General features: G+C 41.6%; 1 protein-coding gene across 1 annotated transcript in view; it reads right to left on the bottom strand.

Moving 5' to 3' along the window:
* Window positions 1-2,149: 2,149 nt before the first annotated feature.
* HIGD1C (HIG1 hypoxia inducible domain family member 1C) overlaps window positions 2,150-24,742 on the bottom strand; it is a 37,782-nt gene continuing 15,189 nt past the window's right edge. Inside the window, exons 2-4 of the mRNA XM_089692817.1 lie at window positions 22,715-22,810; window positions 6,624-6,758; window positions 2,150-5,311 (exon numbers count right to left, since the gene is read on the bottom strand). Coding sequence (XP_089548943.1) covers window positions 5,250-5,311; window positions 6,624-6,758; window positions 22,715-22,805 — 288 coding nt within the window. The 5' untranslated portion in view covers window positions 22,806-22,810 and the 3' untranslated portion in view covers window positions 2,150-5,249. The remainder of the gene's footprint in view (window positions 5,312-6,623; window positions 6,759-22,714; window positions 22,811-24,742) is intronic.

Genomic DNA, 24,742 nt, shown 5'->3' with positions numbered 1-24,742 from the left:
TCCCCTGCTCCCCATTAAGGATTGGCACCTTTTGAGGAGCGTGGAGGAGGGGAAACCCAGATTTAACCGGTACCCGCTCCCATTTCTGCTGCGATCGCCTAGGCGATCAGAAGGAGACGTTTTCCTCCCCCCCTCCCCGTAGTCTTCCTCACAAAGCAAAGCGCTTCTCGTGCATGCGCAGTGGGCACCCGGCTGTGAAGCTGCAAGCTGTCACAGCCGGGTGCCCACACCGAAGATGCCGGCACGAGAAGCCGGCCGGTGAAACCAGCGGTGGTGAAGACACCACTGGACAGAGGGACAGGTAAGTGTATGTATTTTAAAAGTCAGCAACTACAGTTTGTGTAGCTGCTGACTTATTTTTTTTTTTCAGGTGGAACTCCGCTTTAAGTCAATGGGTGTATCTGCCCAGTACTCATAGACATGTTTTAGGTTAGGACCCTCCTGAACATTTTAGAATTGCTATGTGATGCTTCATCAGTCGTGTTTAATATTATCGATGTTGTATAAAAAAAACGTGGCCAAGTAATGCCTTAAGCAAGAAATAAATGTCCGTTAACCATTTGAGTAAATTTTAATATCTGTACAAATTGTCTATTATTTAGGAGGTCATTTTTTTCTAGGTGTCAGGTTTACACCAGATCAATAATACCACCTTTACCTTTTTCTTTATCCTCCCAAAGTTTTCTTGACTGCCATAAATGCCTGCCTTGATAGTGTCACTGTGGGCTGATATTGCAGTCAGTGTGAAATGAGCTGCAAATATACTTCAGAATCTGAAGAGAATTCAAATGCAATATTTGTCTATATTGTTTAAATCAGCAAAAACTTGTTTTTTTTTTCTCTCTCTATATATGTACTGCCAGGGGGTTGAATTACAAAAAAAAAATAATAATCTGGTGCAACAGTGTGGTAGCCAATCAGCTTCTAACTTTGACTTGTTCAGTTAAAGTTTGGCAAAAATACTGGAAGCTGATTGGCTACCATACACAGCTGCAACTGATTTTGCACTCTTCCGTTTTAGTAAATCTACCCCTATGGATTTCATCACTAAAAAAATAGCTTAGTAAAGCCTAGTTAGAAGATACAGAAGATACAGTATTTACATGTCTCAGTCCATCACATATCCCAAATTAAGAGGATTATGTCTTAATTCCTGGCAGTGGACAGAGCCATGTAAATCATTGCTTTACACCCCAATGACCAGGTGCACTCTAGGAACATCTGGTGTATAGTGCAAATATAGCCTAATATTATAGACATTTATTCCAAACTGCATACAGCTGTTTCAGGCTATTTGGTCATCATCATTGGCCACTCTTTTTATGACTGAAGAAAGGTATTGTGATCTTAAAAGAGTTTGCAGTCTTAGTAAACTATCCTGAGAGTAAAATATGAACATGTCTTATCTACTGTTATGTATCATAAAATATATATTTTAAGAGTACCTGTTATGTAGTAGATAGTTTTGTGGCCTAACTGGTATTCGCAGGAACACGGCTTTTTTTATTCCATAGAACGTAGTGACATCAGTGCAGGATGGGGATCACTGTGATGGATGTTGTACTGGTGTTACCAATTCCTCGGGAACAGGGTGACTATTTTATCAGTTCTGTGTCACGGCTGTGTGGAATTGACAGGTACTCTTCAGTATGTAAGCTATTGGTGCAGTTCTTGGTTCTAGTATTTAGTGGTGTTGTAATATTTCTAATGTTTGAACTGTTAGAGTCAGTCTATGATGTCCTCAATTACAGATGTTGGTACAATATATATCTGTTCTGATCATAATAATAAAAACAATGAAGTACTAGTGTGTGGTCACAGAGATGCCTCACATTTCTTCATATTCCAGATCCCTTTTTTCCAGAACATGTCTTTGCATTCAGACATACTGTACTAGGCTTCTATCAGCTGATGTTAATTTATTGTATTTCCTCTTTGTGTTCTTACAGTGTTTTGTAACATACTGTAAATCCCCCTTCTGTCTGAGGAATTTTATCACCCAATGGGTTATCAATGTGCCTTATACATATGAAAGGAACTTTTGTGTAAAGAAGTTCTAGTTGAATTGTTTTCAATAAAAGTGACCCTATGGAAGATATTATTTTGTGTTTTTATTCAAAGAAATATACAAAGAACAATTTTCAGAAGGTGAGTTAAAATTCCATTTAATAATCAGTGTATTTAATACAAAGCAGCACGGGACAGGCTCACAGAATACACACACTACCTGTTCTCACATAGTAGGATATAGAGTTAGTAGAGGCTGTTGCCAGGATTACTGGAAATACATAACTTGTGTGCTCCACCCAATACCCTGCAGTAGAAGGCACTTCACCATCTTTGTATCTACAGACAGACAGGTCTCATCTTCTTCAGTGATAAACGATGAGTCTGTCAGCTGAATTAGTTTACAGTTAGGGACTCACCCACAGTACCGTTTCTTGCAGATCACAATATTTGTTCTGAGATTTACACAGTGAATTGTTTCCTTAAAGTGATTCTAAAGGTTAATTTTTATTCTTTTTTTGAGTAATGAACATGTCATACTTGCCTGCGTTGAGCAAAGGTTCTGTACAGACCAGCCCTGATCCTCTTCTGGGGTCCCACACCAGCGCTCCTGGCCCCTCCCCCCGCTAAGTGCCCCCAGAGCAAGCTGCTGGCTTTGGGAGCACTCGTTTGTGCTCACTCTCGAGCCTCGCTCTGTGTGTCCCTGCACCCCCTCCCCCCTGACTGTGATTGACAGCAGTGGTAGCCAATGGCTCCTGCTGCTGCCTCTGAGCCATTGAGGAGAAAGAGAGCAGCTGCTTTTGTGTACATCACTGGATCAAGATCAAGCTAAGGTAAGTATAAGGAGGATCTTAGACTTGAAGGTTCTTTACCGTCATAGAATGTATGAAAGTAACAAACCTTCAGCCTTTAAAACCACTTTAAGGCTGGACTCCCAGCAATGTACTTTTATGCACGTGGATGCGCTGCAATGCCATTCATTTTGCCTCACACCTACCACATGCATCTGTATTGCAGTGCAAAACTCAGTAACACACTACCGTGAATGGTTCTCTTAAGGCTTGATGGGAAGTCCAAAATTTTACAGTTCTCACCAGAACAAGAGGTTAGGGAAAATCTTGCAATAGGGACATCTGTTCCAGTGACAGTTCTTCAAAAGAGACAGTCCAAAGAGATTTTCTTTCACTTCCTGTTGCCTCTCTGGGACAGGAAGTGGAAACAAATCTCCCCCACACAATGGGATTGGAAGCGAAAGCAAATTTCCCAAATGGGACACAGGCAGCAAAAATAAACTGGCAGGATTTGAAACCATCCCCTACTCAAACCAAACTCAAATAAAAAGTTTTGGTTACATATACTTGTATGTTTTTGTCTATTATACTGACTCAGATTTGTTGTTGTACAATACAAGCACTTTGGAGGTTATGGATGCTGGTCAGCACACAGAAAACAGTACATGTCATGTGAAGTCAGAAATTACTAATACCAAATCTATGATTTCACAATTTTACACATCAACGATAACTAGTGTGCATTGTACACAGTATGTGACGTTTATTAAATTCAACTATCAGTAATAATATAACTGCAGCTCACTAGCACTTGCTGTATACAATAATAATTATATTCTCTAGAAGTGACATTTTCTAAGAAAATACAAAAGGCTTTTCTAACATTTCCTATTAAAATTAACCCATGTACAGTACCTGATGATAACATATGACTCAGGCAGGAAAAAAAGGAACACACCTATTAGACCTCATTGACACTAGCAATGACATACATTCCTTTATATGAAATGTATAGGATATTTCTAAGCACATATAAATGCATGTAATGATTTGAAATTATATAATACTGTGCGTTTAAGTGCATTCTGTTTAGCTGCATTTAGTGAAATTAGAATTCTGAGTATACTCTGAACTTGACTAAACACATGTAAAACACAAGTACATCTGAACACAGGAAAACTTGATCTGGTAGACAGTTCTTTTATATACTTCTCAATTAATTTCTCCAGCATTTAAAAAATGCACCAAATACAGGGAACTAGTGTGAATTTAGCCTTAGTGACAATTTTTTTCCTGAAAGACAACTAGAAACTGTGTTTTGTTTTTTTGTAAAGCACAGAAATTGCCCATATGTCTGAGTCCCACCCATGGGGTATACTGTTCTAAAGCATAACCTCCTCTTCTATCCTATAGAGATGGCATACCTCCAGAACTTGGGCACAAGACGGTGGAAGCCTATGTGAGAGAAAGGTGTATGGACTGGAGGGGGCTGTCAGGCTGGTCATTACTTACTTATGAGCCAGCATGAATACAGGCCCCACACCAGGCCTTCATCTTGCATACACTACTAGTCCCTTATATTATTATCTAGTATCAGAAGTATGCAAACACCGTGCTCTACAGGCCACTGGATGGCAAAGTTTCTGCTTGAAAAAGACACACGATTAGAATGAAATGTTGGCAGCCTCTGCTACCTGGTACAGGAACACCATTTGATTCAAACTTGTAATAACTAGGTTTAGACATTGTTCATGGCATAAAATACATTGCCCAGAAAAAAAACAATTAAGATTTTATTCTTTCATTTTCTAATTTTTGCTGGTAAAATGAGATCAGGAATCACATTAGCTTCCATGAGCATCTTTGAGATTTCCTACTAAGCTACACAAATTTTAAGGCAGTAAATACTGACATTTTTCAGCACCTAAAGGTTCAATCCGACAAGTAGGCAACCAGTGCTTTAGCAAATCTGGTTTAGTTTGAGCTGTTTGGCATTCAAAATGGTCATACAACTTCAGGATGACTTGAGTAATTAGATCATTGAACGCCAGCATCTATACTACCATTGGTGTTGACCTGCAAACACGAACACTTTGCAATAACTGGCAAAATAATTAACATATTACGTGAAAAGTTTCATTAAATTCAACAATATGGTTATGCTTACCAATGATTTATGATAGACAGGGGTACAGAAAATTCAGTCTTGAGCAAGTTGATTGATCGTAGGGAAATCTACTTTATATTAGTGTTTTATGAAGTTTGGTGACATTCAGATACTGCAGTAAAACACTCTGTTACAGCACAATCCTAGTATTAGCAAATATGGGAGACGCACCAGGAGATAAAACAGACTCTAAAACATACTGCTAATAATTTTGTGCAGGTTTTATTAGGTAGGAGCCAGATGGGTTTACGGACAGAAGTGTTGTGTCTAGTTTACTGAGCTTCTCAGTCATCAGAACCATGAAAGCGAGGCTTGATATATTCTTTGTACATGGAATATATTACACCTAAAGCAGAAGAGAAAATCAAATGAGATACAAATAATGAAGGTTTCAGCTCTACAGTGTACATCCTGACATAGGTGTGCCAGGGCGCACCCTAATCACCCCTGCGCATTAGCACTCTGTGCCAGCAGGGAGATTATTATTATTACAGGTACTTATAGCGCCATCAATTTATGTAGCACTTTACATATACACACATATTTTATAAATGTGTGTATATATATATATATATATATATATACACACATATACACACACACACACACACACACACACACACACACATACATATATATACATACACACACATATACATATATATATATACATATATATATATATATACATATACACAGACACACACACATACACACACTTGTGTATACATGACACACACTAATACCTCCATTTACAAATTTAATTCGTTCTACAGAACTTTTCGTATAGCAAAAAATTTGTAAACCGAATTGCTGTTTCCCATAGGAATGCATTGATAACCAATTAATCTGTTCTGGAGGTCAGAAAAAAGTAAGAGCTACTAAAATACCACATTAATTATTTTAGCAAGTCATGCGGTATTTTAGTAGTGACAACCATGTGTTAATGTTTTAGCTGTCAGTGGGGTTCCTCACTGACAGCTGAATGTAAAAGAACTGGTATGGATTTTGAGGGGAACTCCCATGCCAAAATTAAAATAAATAAATAAAATAAATAAATGGCGTGGGGGTCTCCCCCAAAATCCATGCCAGACCCTTTACCGAGCATGCCGCCCAGAAAAAAAAAAAAAAAAAAAAAAAAAAAGAAGGTTCAGTTCCTGACGATGGCTTCCAGCCCTCTGCCTCTGAGCTGGCTTGACAGTTCTTTAATATGTAAGGGGCGGAGCCACCCAGAGACATCACTCATGACCCTGCCCCATGTGACATCATGTCCTGTAATACTTATATACTGCTGTAGCTCTTAGTTCCTAAAAGTCATGCACTGAGAACAGGGAACAGTTCAGAGATGGCAGATACTGCGACTATCTTCTCAATCTTACATAGTTAGTCTGGCTGAAAAAAGACAAAAGTCCATCTAGTTCAACGAAAAAAAAAAAAAGTTATAATCCTATACCTTCCATTGAGCCAGAGGAATGTAAAAAAAACCCAGCAAACCATGATCCAATTTGCTCCTGAAGGGGAAAAAATTCCTTCCCGATCCCCCGAGAGGTAATTGGATATTCCCTGGATCAACTTTACCTATAAAATGTTATATTGTGATCTGATTATCCACACAAGCACAAAACTGTGCCTTCCATTGGACAGGAGAAATAACTTACCAAAGGTCATGGCACCGACCACAAATCCTTGTGCACCAACTCTCATGTGAATGAGATGCACCGACATCTTTTGGTCCCCGCGGCTACGCAGCTTGTAGAGGCCATAAGCCACCACTCCAAGGAAGCCAGCCATTCCTACAAGAGAAAATAAAATGTGTATCACTTTCACATTCCAATCAAAACGTAATGTATTAGTACTAGGAAGAGTTAGAACCTCTGTTAGGTTTTCTAATGCCTACTGTGGGTCTCACCCGACAGATTTCTGATCATTTCCTGTCTTCATGACATTGGGATAGAAGTGAAGGGAAGACTGTACATTCACTGAAAACAATACAGCACGTTTTCTGAATGGAAGAGATCCTAAGCGAGCAACACCCTGTGTTCAGCTTACTACACAGGAAGTAATTCCTGCACCACCATAGTTATTTAGTTAGTCTGGCTGAAAAAAGACAAAAGTCCATCCAGTTCAACCAGAAAAAAAAAATCCTAAAATTATAATCCTACACACACAGTTGATCCAGAGAAAGGCAAAAACCCAGCAAAGCATGGTCCAATTTGCTCCTGCAGGGGAAGAAATTCCTTCCTGATCCCCCGAGAGGCAATCGGATATTCCCTGGATCAATCTTACCTATAAATGTTAGTATCCAGTTATATTCTGTGTATACCACCAGAAGAGAAAAGGTCTTCCCGTATGTGACACAGACTACTACGGTGATTTTCACACTCCCCTGTAGCTCTCCAGTTGTGGCATCTCATTAATTCCAGGTAATCAAGCTGACCCAATGTATTTTTTAAAAATAGATTATACCTGGAGCTCTTCATTAAACTATTGTTTCTAAACCTAACCTTACTGCTATCACAAGGGGCTGACATGCCCCTATATGACAGCACAGTGCAGGTGACAGGTTCTCTTAAAAGGAGACATCAGGGGTCTATAAAGGCTCATTGACACATGAGGTTGGGAGGGTGGTAAAACATTGCAGTTGAGTCGTGCTTCTCCTCAACTGCTATCCCTTTAGTTGCAGAGGCAGTGGCTGGGGGCATACACATGGCGCAATGCACACAGTTGTGGCGTGCTAGATTAAGAGGTTAAAGTAAATGGTGAGGCGGCGATACAATGCCTCCTCACCGCCTGTCAAATGCTCTCTTAAGAGCGATCCGAACACTGATCACTCTTCAAAGAGCACCGTTAATGTGAACAAGCCCCTATATGATGCCACTTCTGCGCTCTGTTGTAGGTAGTCCAGTAAAGGCTGTACTAGATTAGCTTTTGCCCTGGCCAGAGCAGCTGGGGTTTGACAGATCCGAACCCAGAAGTGCTCAGAGCTGAGCGCTTCTGGTCCATACTAACCAGGAGAGATCAGTGAACACACTGTTCTTACTCCAGAGACCTGCCATGATGGTCCAGATCTCCCAAGAGGGACAGCTAAACCCAGGCCACATGGGAACGGTGCAGGGGCGGACTGACCATTTGGAAACTCGGGCACTGCCTGAGGGCCCGGGGTCAGTAGTCGGTATGAGATGCCCCTGGTACCTTTTTCATAGGTTTTTTTTGAGTTTGGGCAAGGACACAGGGGCTCCATGATCCCCTATTGCCCAGGGGCCCCATGAGTTATCAGTCCACCCCTGGAAGGGTGTCAGGTAGATGATGGGGGGGTGTCATGTTCCCAAACATGTAGAAAGGATCGGGTTGCTGGAATCACTACTACTACTAGACAGCAGAAAAAGGTAAACAAACTCCTGGCTGTTATAACTACTATGGCAGCAGCAAAAGGGTTAAGCCTGCTTCCTTCAATACAAACCTACTAGAGGTTCTAACCCTCCCCTGCTCTATCCAGCACACAACTGGGCTTTATGATAGTATTGCAGACAGTGGCTTTGCGAAGGCCGTTGTGTCACAACCTCGGACACCACTCAGGACAGGGTTCTTCTATATATGATACAACCTTTTACATTTCAGTTTATACCATGCTGTTTTTAACTACTAGAACATTTTAAACATACACTATCATGTAACTAGATTTAGGTGATCAAAAAGACAAAATACACATTGGGGACCCATTTGTTATTTGTACTCTCCTTCTCAGGAGTCCGTAATGCTCTAAAGTTCCAAGTCACTCATGAGCAACATACAGAATCATTGCTTGTGTGTGGGAGATAACATCATGGTCACTGAGGGGATGTTACTAAATTCTTTTAATAAATACAGAAGACATGTTTCCTTGCTTTAGGTCCATGCCTACAGACAAGAAGGAAATCAACACTTTCAAGGGAAAATCAGTTACAGGACTTGGAGCCTTTATGCCGGGAGAAGGGATTACATAAATACACAGGTAAAGCAGAAAACCAGTGTAAATATGTACAGTATGTAGACATGTCTTTAGGACAGCAGCACAGCGGCTTAGTGGTTAGCACATCTGCCTTGCAGCACTGGGGTCCTCAGTTTGTATCCCAGGCAGAACACTAATGGGATAACTGCATGGAGTTTGTAAGTTCCCCCTTTGCTTTGTGATGAGAAAACAGCGAGCGCTCAGGATTCCAATAGGGTCAGCAGCATGTGCACTAAAAAGGAACCCAAAGACCTTATATAATACATATAAAAACAATAAGTGCAGCACTAAAAAATTAATATATAAATTATATACAAAAAATATATTTGATAATGGTGGTTCAAATAAAGAAACACAAAGTGATAAATAGAAAGTGCTTCGTTATGATAAGCGCAAATAATTGCATGCAAAGTCAATAAACAGAACAAATGTTCATATACGACACCAGTCAGAGAATTGTGCCGCATAGAGATCCTGTTGCACAGGTGATATCAAAGGATTTCCCCCTTTGCTTGCATGCCTTTCCTCTGGGTACTGTGGTTCCTCCCACACTCCAAAGATATGCTGATAGGTTAACTGTCTCCTTTCCAAATTGGCCCTAGTATGTGTATATATGTCTCATAGGGACCCAAGATTGTAAGCTCCTTGAGGGCCGGGACTGATGTGAATGTACAATATGTAAAGCACTGCAAAAATTGTTGGAGCCATGTAAATACCTTCAATAATAAGTACAGTTCACCTTTTTGCACTAAATATTTATGTCAAGTGGTTCTTCACATAGACCTGAAATAAATTCATATCATTCTGATAATGCTTCTGGCTACACATTTTGTAATCTGTTGTCACTCAGCAGTCACTAACAGTTCCTATGATAACTTGATGTCACGTGGTGGGTAGACTGAAACCAGCTCCTATACAGATAGCAAAGCTATTTTAATACAATCAACAGCGATGGCATTCAGTACAATATATTGTAGTCCCAGTCCAGTGTCCTCACCTGCCCTTTCTGTAATATGCTGCATGAGGTTATATTATAGAATATAATATACACACACTCACTCTATATTGCCAAAAGTATTATGACACCCCAACAAATCATTGGATTCAGGTGTTCCAATCACCTCCATGGCCACAGGTGTATAAAATCAAGCACCTAGGCATGCAGACTGCTTCTATAGACATTTGTGAAAGAATGGGTCGCTCTCAGGAGCTCAGTGATTTCAAGCGTAATACCGCGATAGGTTGCCACCTGTGCAATAAGTCCATATGTGACATTTCCTTGCTACTAAATATTCCACAGTCACCTGTTAGTGGTATTATAACAAAGTGGAAGAAACTGGGAACAACAGCAACTCAGCCACGAAGTGATAGGCCACGTAACATGACAGAGAGGGGTCAGCAAATACTGAAGCCCACAGTGCGCAGAAGTCGCCAACTGTCTGCAGAGTCAATAGCTAAAGACCTCCAAACTTCATGTGGCCTTCAGATTAGCACAACAGTGTGTAGAGAGCTTCATGGAATGGGATTCAATGGCCGAGCAGCTGCATCCAAGCCTTACAGCACCAAGTGCAATGCAAAGCATCAGAAGCCGTGCACACCACCAGTTTCAGCTGCTTTGGCGTTAATGAAATTAACAAAAAGGTACACTAGATGGGCAACAATGAGACAACCCCCAAAACAGGAATGGTTTTACAGGTGGAGGCCACAGACATTTGGCTAGGGTCAGTGTCACTACTGGTAGCATGAGGCGATACCTGGACCCTACAGAGGTTGCACAGGCAGTCCAACTCTTCCAGGATGGCACATCAATACTTGCCATTGCCAGAAAGTTTGCAGTGTCTCCCAGCATAGTCTCAAGAGCATGGAGGAGATTCCAGGAGACAGGCAATTACTCTAGGAGAGCTAGACAGTGCTGTAGAAGGTCCTTAACCCATCGGTAGGACCCGTATCTGCTCCTTTGTGCAAGGAGGAGCGGGATGAGCACTGCCAGAGCCCTACAAAATGACCTCCAGCAGGCCACTGGTGTGAACGTCTCTGACCAAACAATCACAAACAGACTTCGTGGAGGGTGGCCTGAGAGCCCAACATCCTCTAGTGGGCCCTGTGCTCACTGCCCGGCACCATAGAGATTGATTGGCGTTTGCCATTGAACACCAAAATTGGCAAGTCCACCACTGGTGCACTGTGCTTTTTACAGATGACAGCAGGTTCACCCTGAGCACATGTGACAGATGTAAAAAGGTCTGGAGAACGTTATGCTGCCTGTAACATCATTTAGCATGACCATTTTGGTGGTGGATCAGTGATGGTCTGGGGAAGCATATCCATGGAGGGATGCACAGACCTCTACAGGCTAGACAATGGCACCCTGACTGCCATTAGGTATCGGCATTAAATCCTTGGACCCATTGTCAGACCCTACGCTGGTGCAGTGGGTCCTGGGTTCCTCCTGGTGCACAACATTGCCAGGCCTCATGTGGTGAGAGTATGCAGGCAGTTCCTGGAGGATGAAGGAATTGATACCACTGAATGGACCCCACGCTCGCCTGAAATACCCCAGGACACCATCTGTCATTTCATTAGAAGCATACCCCGATGTTGTCAGGCATGCATACAAGCACGTGCCATACAAACTACTGAGTACCATTTTGAGTTGCTGCAATGAAATTTCAGCAAAATGGACTAGCCTGCTGCATAATTTTTTCACTTTTGATTTTCAGGGTGTCTTTGAATTCAGTCCTCTGTAGGTTGATAACTTTATTTTCCATCAAACGATGGGGCATCCTTACGTTCCTAACAAATTACCCAGTCCATATCAGTATAGATATCCAGCATGATACTTTTTCCCATTGAGATCTGATGTGTTCTCAAATTGTTCCTTTAATATTTTAATACACACACAGGTCCATATATATTTGGACAGACACAATTTTAGTTTATTCAGTTATTGACCAAGACACATTCAAGCTATAGTTACAGTTGTGTTCAAAATAATAGCAGTCAGACATCACTAACCTGATCAATCACTGTTTTTGGTAGAAATGATATTTCTACATGGCAAATAATTTACTAGCAGGTGTAGTAGAGTAATAGAAATCCAACAGACCCAACAGTCATGACATGCATGCTGCTGATTCTGTGTAATTGGATCACTAATGGAAAGGGGCATGTTCAAAATAATAGCAGTGTGGAGTTCTATTAGTGAGGTCATTCATTCTTTGAAAAACAGGTGGCAATTATTGCCCTTATTTAAGGAAGGAAGGCAGCAAATGTTGTACATGCTGGCTACAGTGCATTTCTCTCTGACATTCTGAGGAAAATGGGTCATTCCAGACATTGTTCAGAAGAACAGCGTACCTTGATTAAAAAGTTGATTGGAGAGGGGAAAACATATAAAAGTGGTGCAGAAAATGATAGGCTGCTCAGCTAAAATGATCGCAAATGCTTTAAAATGTCAACCAAAACCTGAAAGACGTGGAAGAAAGCGAAAAAATACCATTTGAATGGATAGAATAGCCAAAATGGCAAGGACTCAGCCAACAGTCAGCTCCAGGAAGATCAAAGAAGGTGTAAAGTTACCTGTGAGTACTGTTACAATTAGAAGACGCCTATGTGAAGCCAAGCTATCTGCAAGAAGCCCCCGCAAAGTCCCACTGTTGAAAAAAAGACGTGCTGAAGAGGTTACAATTTGCCAAAGAGCACATTGACTGGCCTAAAGAGAAATGGCGCAACATTTTGTGGACTGATGAAAGTAAGATTGTTCTTTTTGGGTCTAGTGGCCGGAGACAGTTTGTCAGACGACCCCCAAACACTAAATTCAAGCCACAGTACACTGTGAAGACAGTGAAGCATGGTTGCACAAGCATCATGATATGGGGATGTTTCTCATACTTCGGTGTTGGGCCTATTTATCGCATACCAGGGATCATGGATCAGTTTGAATACATCAGAATACTTGAAGAGGTCATGCTGCCTTATGCTGAAGAGGAAATACCCTTGAAATGGGTGTTCCAACAAGACAACGACCCCAAACACACCAGTAAACGTGCAACATCTTGGTTCCAGACCAACAAGATTGACGTTATGGAGTGGCCAGCCCAATCCCCGGATCTTAATCCAATAGAAAACTTGTGGGGTGACATCAAAAATGCAGTTTCTGAGGCAAAACCAAGAAATAGAGAAGAACTGTGGAATGTAGTCCAATCATCCTGGGCTGGAATACCTGTTCACAGGTGCCAGAAGTTGGTTGACTCCATGCAACACAGATGTACAGCAGTTCTCAGAAACAGTGCTTATACAACTAAATATTCATTAATGATTCAAAGGAAAGCAAAATCTTCAAACATTTTTCAGTTTATATAGTGAATGTTTGAGTTTGTAAAGAAGAATACAAAACACTGCTATTTTTTTGAACAGTCTAATCACTTTTCTTCAAATTTTTTAGAGGAACAACACAAATTTGAGATATTTTTCTTCATGTTTTGATTTGGAATAGAATGTGTAGTGTTCCCAATGCATTTGTGTGTATGGAAATAAAAGATATTAGAAGGATTTTGAGCTTTATTCACTTTTTTTCAACACACTGCTATTATTTTGCTCCAAGGAGCAAGGCCCTCCTATCCCTCTTGTATTGAACTGTATTGTCTCCTGTTATATTGTAAAGCACTGAGCAAATTATTGGCACTATATAAATCCTATATAATAATAATATAATATGGGCTGAAAGTGCACACTCTCAGGTTTAATTTGAGGGTATGCACAACCAAATTGGGAAGAAGGGTTTAGGAATTACAGCTCTTAACTGTAGCCATCCCCCGTTTTTAAGGGACCAAAAGTAATTGGACAACAGAATCAAAAGCTGTTTCATGGGTATGGGCTCCTCTGTTATTTCTTCATCAATTAAGCAGGTAAAAGGTCTTGAGTTGATTCTAAGTGTGGTATTTGCATTTGGAATCTATTGCTGTGAACCTACATCATGCGTTCAATGGAGCTGTCCATGCAAGTGAAACAGGCCATCGTAAGGCTTCAAAAACAAATCCATCAGAGAGATAGCAGCAACATTAGGAGTGGCCAAATCAACAGTTTGGTACATTCTGAGGAAAGAAGAATGCACTGGTGAGCTCAGCAACATAAAAAGGCATGGACGTCCATGGAAGACAACAGTGGTGGATGATCACAGGATCCTCTCTATGGTAAAGAAAAACCCATTCACAACATCCAGACAAGTGAAGGACACTCTCCAGGAGGTGGGCATATCATTGTCAAAGTCTACAATCAAGAGAAGACTTCACGAGAGCAAACACAGAGGGTTCACCACAAGGTGCAAACAATCCATAAGCCTGAAGAATAGAAAAGCCAGATTAGACTTTGCCAAAAACATCTAAAAAAGCCAGACCAGCTCTGGAAAAGAATTCTTTGGACGGATGAAACTAAGATTAATCTGCACCAGAATGACGGGAAGAAAAAAGTGTGGAGAAGGCTTGGAACAGCTCATGATCCAAAGCACACAACGTCATCTGTAAAACATGGTGGAGGCTGTGTGATGGAATGGGCATGCATGTGACAGAATCAGCCGGATGAATTCTGCAGTGTTTAGAGATACATACGGTCAGGCCAGATTCAGCCAAATTCAGTAAAGTTGATTGGACGGCGCTTCACAGTACAGATGGGCAATGATCCAAAACACACTGCAAAAGCAACCCAGGAGCTTTTGAAGGAAAAGAAGTGGAATATTCTGCAATGGCCGAGTCAATCATCTGATCTCAACCCAATTGAGCATGCATTTCACTTGCTGAAAGCAAAACTAAAGGCAGAAAGACCCACAAACAAAGAACAACTGAAGACAGCTGTAGTTAGAGCCTGGCAAAGCATCAGAAAGGAGGAAACCCAGTCTTTGGTAATGTCCATGGGTTCCAGACTTCAGGCAGTCATTGCCAGTAAAGAATTCTCAACAAAATATTAAAAACGAACATATTATTTATGATTATATTCATTTGTCCAATTACTTTTGGTCCCTTGCAAAAGGGGGGATGGCTATTCTTAAGAGCTGTAATTCCTAAACCCTTCCTCCAATTTGGATGTACATACCCTCAAATTAAACCTGATAGTGTGCACTTTCAGCCCATATCCATTATAGAACTATAGCTTGAATATGTTTTGGCAAATACCTGAAAAAAACTAAAAATTGTGCCTGTGATCAAATATATATGGACCTAACCGTGTTTATATACATACAGTTGTGCTCAAAAGTCTTTATACCCTGGCAGAAATTGTGAAATTTTGGCATTGATATTGAAAATATGACTGATCATTCCAAAAAAATCTCTTTTATTGAAGGATGATGATCATATGAAGCCATTTATTATCAAATAGTTGTTTGGCTCCTTTTTAAATCATAACTATAACAGAAATCACCCAAATGGCCATGATCAAAAGTTTACATACCCTGGAATGTTTGGCCTTGGTACAGAGGTGACACACATGGATTAAAATGCCAATAAGAGGTTAATGTCCCACATCTGTGGCTTTTTAAGTTGCAATTAGTGTCAGTGTATAAATAGTCAATCAGTTTGTTAGCTCTTATGTGGAAGCACTGACTAGGCTAGATACTGAGCCATGGGGATCAGAAAAGAACTGTCAAACGTCCTGCGTAATAAGGTAATGGAACTTTATAAAGATGGAAAAGGACATAAAGATGTCCAAAGCCTTGAATATGCCAATCAGTACTGTTAAATCACCTATTAAGAAGTAGAAAGTTCAAGGATCTCTTGATACCAAGCTAAGGTCAGGTAGACCAAGAAAGATTGCAGCCATAACTGACACCTGCTGGATCAGCAATAGCAACCATGTTTGCATGGAGGGAAAGAGCTGGCCACACCCTGGTCCTGCCCACCACCTCTAGCCGACTGAGAAAAACCTGCTGGCTTTTGGCTCTTGGCTGGACTACGGTTAGTAGTGGTGTACCCCAAGGTTCAGTGTCGGGACCCTTATTTTTTAACCTATTTATATATTATATAATGTTTGGTGTTAAAAGTACCAAGCCAGTGTTTTCAGATGACACCAAGCTATGTAGTGGAATAAGGTACCTACAGGATATCTCCAACTTGCAAGCAGTTTGATTGGGCAACTATGTGACAAATAAGATTTATGTAAAAGTTAAGCACTTGGGGGGAAGTAAAGTTATGCACTAGCATCATACATTCTAGCAGGAGTACAACTGGGGGAGTCAATTGTCGAGAAGAATCTGGGTGTTGTGGTAGATTATATACATATAGCTGAAGTTTAACGAAAAAAACAAGTTCCCTACTGCTTTAGTCACATTGCATACCTGTAATGAAGTACTGTATGTCCCATCTTGTGCAGGCAGCTGGATCCTGGAAAAATCTTCATAGCAGGGATACCTGTCCTCTTCTTGTCTTTGCCCCGGCACTGTGATGGTTTACCGCTTTGAGTCTTCAGACAGAAGAGCAGTACAGATAATCTGATGTGGAGTAATGGATAGTTCTTTAATTGATTATGCTGCTTGTAACACAATCTGTGAATGGAGGAGACTGTAATCAATAAACAGGATTCCCCTCCCCATTCACAGATCGTACTACAGGCAGTGTAAACAAAAAAATAACTTCTCAATGGAGGAGAAAGAAGAAGGGGTATGTCACCACTGGACCATCCTTACTGCTATTCTGTCTGAAGATGTGAAGTTAACTACTGCAGCACCAGAAGTTCAGAACCAGGAAGAGGACTGGCATCCCCTGCAGTGAAGATTTTTGCCGAATCCAGCTCTTGGGATATAATTCATTACAGGTAAGTGATGTGACTGAACATGTAAAAGAGGTTTTATTTTGTTTTTAGCTAAATTTTAGCTTTAATAATAGCTTGCAATGCCAAGCTACAGTTTCCGAAGCAAGCAAAATCCTTTCTTGTATTAAAAGAGGTATAGACCGCAGAGAGACAGACATCATTTTACCCCTGTACAAATCATTAGTAAGAGCACATCTAGAATACGCAGTTCAGTTTTGGGCACCAATTCACAAAAATAATATTACTAGAAGGGCAACCAAACTGATAAGAGGCATGGAGGAGCTCAGCTATGAGGAACGATTAGAGGAACTGAATTTTAAGTCATGTATTAATTAGATCACCATGTGTAAATATATAGGTGGTCCATAGAGTGAACTTGGTGTAGAGTTATTCACTTCAAGGTCATCACAGAGGACAAGGGGGCAGTCACACATCTGTAGGAAATGAGAATTAACCTCCACATACAGAAAGGTTTCTTCACAGTAACAGCTGTGAAAATGTGGAATAGACTCCGTCCCTCAAGAATTAGTTCTGGCCAGCTCAGTTGATTTTTATTTTTTTATTTTTTGTAAAAGAGCTGAATACATTCCTAACTGCATAAAATATAACTGGATATTACATGTATAGGTAATAACACCAGAGACTGTTAATCCAGGGAATATCGATGGTCTTGGAAGATCAGGAAGGAATTTTTTCCCCCACTGGAGCAAATTGGATCATGCTTAATTGGGGTTTTTTTTGTTTTTCTCTGGATCAACTGTGGGCATAGGATTGTGTATATGGAGGTTTTCTTTTTTTCTGTTGGTTGAAATAGATGGACTTGTGTGTTTTTTTCAACCTAATTATGTAACTGTGCAATAATAAAAGCATATTTCAGTGACATGTATGTTAGGTTGTTTGCATTTTGCAGATCTGCCCTACAAGGGAAAAGTGGCGCCTGCAATTAAAAAATCAATTTTTCTGGGTCTTTAACAAGTCTGTTCACATATGATGATGTCAGTGTCATTTTCCAGGCTGGCTGTCCTGCATGCTGATTAGATTTGTCCGATATTAAAGTTTCCTAAGGAAGAATGATCACAGAGAGCAGGCTATTAGCGTGTGTTGGAGATGAAAGCTTTACTGAATGTATGAAATCACATCAATTACTGTTGTAATTAAGTTGTTGTAAATCATTCCTTTTCTGTGTAAGAGAATAGATGGTAAACATCAGGAATAGCTGATGGGATGCAGAATGGAACATCCAACTGTTGGCAAGGTCCTCTATTTATGGGTCTCTATACAAGGACATTAGCCTAAATCTTTTTCTGTTCACTCATACTAAAAGTACAGACTTTCTTGACTTTAAAGTGGAATTTCATCCTAAAGGGAAAGGTGTCAGGGCAGGAGCTGAGGAACGGACAGGCAGGCCTAACAATGTAACGCACTGGCTGACGACAACCACCACCCACAGACCGAAGTCCCTCAGGGCGCGGAGTCTAAGTCCCAGGCTGCCCTTCACCAGGGCCCCTGATGGTGGGGATGGACTTGACGCAGCCAGGAACCAGGTCGCGGCCCCCGAGACACCTCAGCTGCGGTAATGGCCGCCGCCAATGGCGTGTAGCTGGTGGAAGACACAAAAGAGTAGTCAGACAAGCCGGGGTCAACAACAACAGGACAAAACAGTACAGGACAGCAGACGAGAATCACAGGTCACGAGCCGGGTTCAGCAACAGAGGGTCAGATCAAAGAAGAATACAAAGAATAGTCAAGTCACAAGCCAAATCAGATACCAGGAGAGACACGAGAGTCAGAACAGAGTAATAGCAACACAAAGACACAAGACACAAGTGCAAAGAGCATGTGCGGGCCACAGGCTTATATGTCATCAGCCACGCCCCTCTGGGGGATGGACCACAGAAACCTGAAGGCATAAAAGGATTCCCATCATGCACAGCAGAATCCAAGATGGATGCCAGCACATGGAGTAACATAACCTCGGGGAAAAGGTAGGACCTTGACAAAAGGTTCACTTAATATCCTCTGGAACACTGGAATCACCTAATTTCTCTCCCACCCCCTCCCGGACACAACCTCTTGTGACACCTCACAGGTCTCAAGAGGCTGCAAGACCATTCACAGTGGGCAGCCAGTTGTGAAGCTGTAAGAGTAACAGCCGGCTTCCCACAGTAAACATGCCGGTGCTGGGGACTCAAAAACCAGCAAAGAGCCAGAACCAGGTGAGGATGGTGCTGGATCCTTGAACTGATAAGAGTCCTTTTAATAAAAGTCAGCAGCTACAGCTGCAGATCCTCTTTAGAATCAATACATTTGCGTTAAGCTCCACACCAATATTACCACCCTGTCCAATCAGAATGTCTCAGTGGACAATAAAGGGTGTTCTCATTTATCAATGGTGGCCGGTATGTGGGGTTTGACCCTGAAGCAAGAACAGGAATGAGGACACACCAGTTCAGAGGGACACAGAGAGAAAAGAGCTTTCGGGCTAATAATAAAAAAAAGTAACAGCTGTAGTTTGTTCGTTTTCAGCACCACCAACCTGTATAGTATTTGGAATGGATTTTTTTTCCTATTGAAACTAACTTAGAAACACTAAGGGGTGCATTTAAAAAAAAAAATGGCAGAGCTATTCGTCCTGCAAAACTGCACGTACATTTATTCTGTGCGAATGCTGGCAATATCAGATGTTACAAGGCTATTTTCTCTCCAGGTCAAATGTTATTCTTTCAGATGAATAGTGTGAATCAGGAAAATACCGCATTATGGCCACTAGATGGAGCTGACAACCTTTGTTTGCTTGCGATGTGCATTGCCCTTCCATATGCACCTTACTACTAAGGCTGGTTATAGGTTGGGAAGGTTGCCATTTTTAGTGTAGTTGGCTTATTTGGATGCAGGGACACACTGGATGCCTTTGCTGTCATTTTGGTACAGCTGGGCATCATGTGCTTTCCTGTACCTTTAAAGGAAGGTTGGGCTCCTCCAGGCACTCCTGCCCTTAACCTATCCATTGAAATATGTGCTCCTACTATGGAGGCTCTGGAAATTTTAATTAGGTCCACAGTATACAGAGGACCCTTGATGTGAGACTGTGGATTATGCATATATTTGCAAATGTGTGCAAGCAAAACCACGTTTTTAACGCAAACTGTTAGACAGGGTCAAATTGGTTGTTTTCACAGGCTAGCTGGTAAGTGTTGCGGGGAAATCCTTTGTTTGCAATGTGCATTGACCTTCCATGTGCACCTTACTGCTAAGGCTGGTTATAGGTTGGGATGGTTGCCATTTGTTGTGTAGTTAACCATTGTAAATATACAGTTTTCCTATTAAATGCTATAAATGAAGAACATCTGACCTGGAGAGAAGATATCCTTGTAACATTTGATTTTGTGGGTAATCGCACAGAATGAGTGTACAATATATGCAGTTTCGTAGGATAAATAAATCTGCAATTTTTTAATAAATACACCATAAACTTTATCTAGCAGTCACTAAGCTAAAATTGTCTCTAGCAATAAAGTACCTTCCAACTTCTGACTCTAACACCCCCGTCACATCGGGTGCGACTTGGCAAGTGATTTGCATGCTATGCAACTTGCAAATCATATGCCAAGTTGCACCCTATTGTCCACAATTAGAAATCCGACTTGGTCAGAGCCGCACCAACTTCTAAAATAGTACAGGCACTACTTTTGGTGCAATTTGCATAGACATCTGTGTCAGATGTCTTGCAAATCGCACCTGAAATCGGCATCTCACCCGACTTTGAAACTGTGCGACTTCACTTGATGTGACCGGTGTGTAAAACATGATCAAACTCCTCAAGTGATCCCTTAGCTTTCCCCAACACTTAACCAATTTATTTAGGACTTAAGTCTAACCTTAACCATTTCACTATTGCTGTGTGTTTTTAAACAGCTCAGGGGTGGATGTGGTTTACTGCAGCACTGTTTTAAAACAATGCTTTGTTTGCATTAGCCAATGCAGATCATAGACAAAATGCACAACAGTCCCGCCACTGTCCAACATTTTGACCCTACTCCCACTGTTCCATGTACAAGGGTTGAGTTCAGCTGAGGGAAGCTCCTCCTAATTCTTGCCAAGGGAAGGACTTCCTGCTGCCACGGCATTTCTTCATTCCACTGTGGTGAAAATGGGGAAGGGGCCTGTACTGGAGGGAGAGCTGTGTACTGGATGGGGAGGGAGGGAGTCTGTACTGGAGGGAGGATGTTTGTACTGGAGGGGAGAGCTTTGTACTGAACAGAGGGGTGTCTATACTGGAGTGGGATTATGTACTGGTGAAAAGGGAGGGGGGCTGTACTGGAAGGGGATAGTTGTACTGCGGGGGAGAGGGGGGGGGTCTGTACTGGAGGGGAGCTCTGTACGGGAGGGGGGGTCTGTACTGGATGTGGAGGGAAGGGGTATGTACTAGAGAGTGGAAGTTTGTACTGAAGAGAGAGGGGTGTTTATACTGGAGGGGGACCTCTGTACTGCAGTGGGATTATGTACTGGTGAAAAGTGAGGGGGGCTGTACTGGAAGGGGATAGTTGTACTGCAGGGAAGAAGGGGGGGGTGTCTGTACTGGAGGGAAGCTCTGTACTGGATGTGGAGGGAAGGGGTATGTACTAGAGAGTGGAGGTTTGTACTGGAGGGGAGATCTTTGTACTGAAGATGGAGGGGGTCTGTACTGGAGGGGAGAGTTTTGTACTGGAGAAGGATTATGTACTGGTGAAGAGGGAAGGCGCTGTACTGGAAGTGGATTCTGTACTACCGGAAGAGGGAGGTCTGTACAGGAGGGGGGGTCTGTACTGGTGGAAGTGAAGAGGGTCTGTACTGGGAAAAGGGGTTGTTATTGGTAGAGAGGGAGGGAGTCTCTATGTGTGTTACATATTCCTTACTCCCGCACTCTGTGCGTTACGCATTTGTGAGTGCTGCGTGATGGACCCTATATTGTACATTTGTTGGTGTTTATCACTGTATTCTCAGAGCTTTTGGGTTGCACCCTATAAACAGACTGCACTAAAGGTTTTAGCTAGCTAAGCAAATACATCAATATTTTTATTAATGAACAATACCTTCTTGGATGTTTTTTCTGTCCTTATTATAACTCTTCCAGTGCTAGGTGGGATTATTATCAAAGCTGCCGCAGGAATATCTGTAGACTACATCCATATGGCAACACAAACTTTTGCTAAGCACCCCTACGTTTCGCTACATACACCACATTTTGTCCCTTTAAAAATGGCACCTCTTTGTTAAAGAATATGTAAACCCAACATTTCATAATCCTGATGTGTGCCTGCTGCACCATATACTTGTATGAAAAAGTATCCTGTTATCTTTGCATTGCTTCCTTTGTGTGAAATCCCTGGTGTTCCTGCTTTCCTAATAAAAACTGACTACACTACACATGAGAGCAAAGTGTGGTCAGTTTTCTGGCTGTCTTGGGAACTCAGTGTGCTCTCCTACAATGATCAGACTTCTGCACAGCCATTCACTGGGAAGATCAGTATGTTGTTGTTTCTCCACCCTCACCTCTCTAGGCAGTGGAGAACAGAGGGTATGTGATCACTTATAAAAAAGGTAAAAAATGGTATTGATAAATGTTTTTATGTGTATACACAAATGTGTTGCCTTTCATTTCTATTTTAAATAGAATGGGTTGCTTTACAAGGTGAGGGATTACATAAACTTTCAGTTCAAGAGTTGGGAGGTATGTTTTATAGAATATATAAACAAAGAATAAATGTGTGAAAATGCTACATTCCCTTTAATTTGGACATTTACAATAAAAATGCATAGCGTTTTACTGTTAAGTTAACCTGCCCCTGGATACACAGGAAGACAACCATAACTGCACTTTCATCAGGTTGTTGCTGCAACATAAATCTGCATATTACTGCCAAAGCTATGACCTGCACTGACAACTGATTAACTGCAGACAAAGCCCAAGTAGTATGTTACCTATAGGAACAAATGGTGATTCTTTGGACTTCTTTATCAGCTTGGAGGACGTAGAGACCTCCTCTGTAGGTTTCCATTCTTCTGACGACATGGCTTCTGTATGAAAAGAAATGCAATGTCTGTAACAAAATATTTGATTATATTTAAATGTGTAATAATACTATATACCAGTGGTCACTAAATGGCGGACCTCGGTCCAAGAACAGCCCAAGCAGTGCTCCCTTCTGGACCACCAGCCCGGAATGACAGATTCACCGCTCAGCAGGGTGGTCGTCACGGCAACCGATGAGATCACATGTGCACCCTGCCCCTTGCAGCTCACTGTCTCTCCAGCTCTCTGCCTGTCCACGAGCGCGCAGCTGATCCTTCAGCAAGGATCCCGGCAAGCTCCTGTCTGCTCTCAAGGTAGAATGTGGTCTTACAGGGGCATTCTGATGAGCACATTTAATGTTAAAGGGTCATGCTGATGGGCACAATACAGTCAGGTCCATAAATATTGGGACATGGACACAATTCTAACATTTTTGGCTCTATACACCACCACAATGGATTTGAAATGAAACCAACAATATGTGCTTTAACTGCAGACTGTCAGCTTTAATTTGAGGGTATTTACATCAAAATCAGGTGAACGGTGTAGGAATTACAACAGTTTGCATATGTGCCTCCCACTTGTTAAGGGACCAAAAGTAATGGGACAATTGGCTTCTCAGCTGTTCCATGGCCAGGTGTGTGTTATTCCCTCATTATCCCAATTACAATGAACAGATAAAAGGTCCAGAGTTTGTTTCAAGTGTGCTATTTGCATTTGGAATCTGTTGCTGTCGACTCTCAAGATGAGATCCAAAGAGCTGTCACTATCAGTGAAGCAAGCCATCATTAGGCTGAAAAAACAAAACAAACCCATCAGAGAGATAGCAAAAACATTAGGCGTGGCCAAAACAACTGTTTGGAACATTCTTAAAAAGAAGGAACGCACCGGTGAGCTCAGCAACACCAAAAGACCCGGAAGACCACGGAAAACAACTGTAGTAGAATTCTTTCCCTGGTGAAGAAAACACCCTTCACAACAGTTGGCCAGATCAAGAACACTCTCCAGGAGGTAGGTGTATGTGTGTCAAAGTCAACAATCAAGAGAAGACTTCACCAGAGTGAATACAGAGGGTTCACCACAAGATGTAAACCATTGGTGAGCCTCAAAAACAGGAAGGCCAGATTAGAGTTTGCCAAAAGACATCTAAAAAAGCCTTCACAGTTCTGGAACAACATCCTATGGACAGATGAGACCAAGATCAACTTGTACCAGAGTGATGGGAAGAGAAGAGTATGGAGAAGGAAAGGAACTGCTCATGATCCTAAGCATACCACCTCATCAGTGAAGCATGGTGGTGGTAGTGTCATGGCGTGGGCATGTATGGCTACCAATGGAACTGGTTCTCTTGTATTTATTGATGATGTGACTGCTGACAAAAGCAGCAGGATGAATTCTGAAGTGTTTTGGGCAATATTATCTGCTCATATTCAGCCAAATGCTTCAGAACTCATTGGACACTACTTCACAGTGCAGATGGACAATGACCCAAAGCATACTGCAAAAGCAACCAAAGAGTTTAAGGGAAAGAAGTGGAATGTTATGCAATGGCCAAGTCAATCACCTGACCTGAATCCGATTGAGCATGCATTTCACTTGCTGAAGACAAAACTGAAGGGAAAATGCCCCAAGAACAAGCAGGAACTGAAGACAGTTGCAGTAGAGGCCTGGCAGAGCATCACCAGGGATGAAACCCAGCGTCTGGTGATGTCTATGCGTTCCACACTTCAGGCTGTAATTGACTGCAAAGAATTTGCAACCAAGTATTAAAAAGTGAAAGTTTGATTTATGATTATTATTCTGTCCCATTACTTTTGGTCCCTTAACAAGTGGGAGGCACATATGCAAACTGTTGTAATTCCTACACCGTTCACCTGATTTTGATGTAAATACCCTCAAATTAAAGCTGACAGTCTGCAGTTAAAGCACATATTGTT

This window comes from Staurois parvus, unplaced genomic scaffold, assembly GCF_062004578.1.
Source record: "Staurois parvus isolate SC_StPar_1 unplaced genomic scaffold, SC_StPar_1.0 ptg000023l, whole genome shotgun sequence".
Taxonomy (NCBI): Eukaryota; Metazoa; Chordata; class Amphibia; order Anura; family Ranidae; genus Staurois; species Staurois parvus.
Note: the sequence above shows the minus strand (reverse complement) of the source record. Positions and strands in the feature narration are given on the sequence as shown.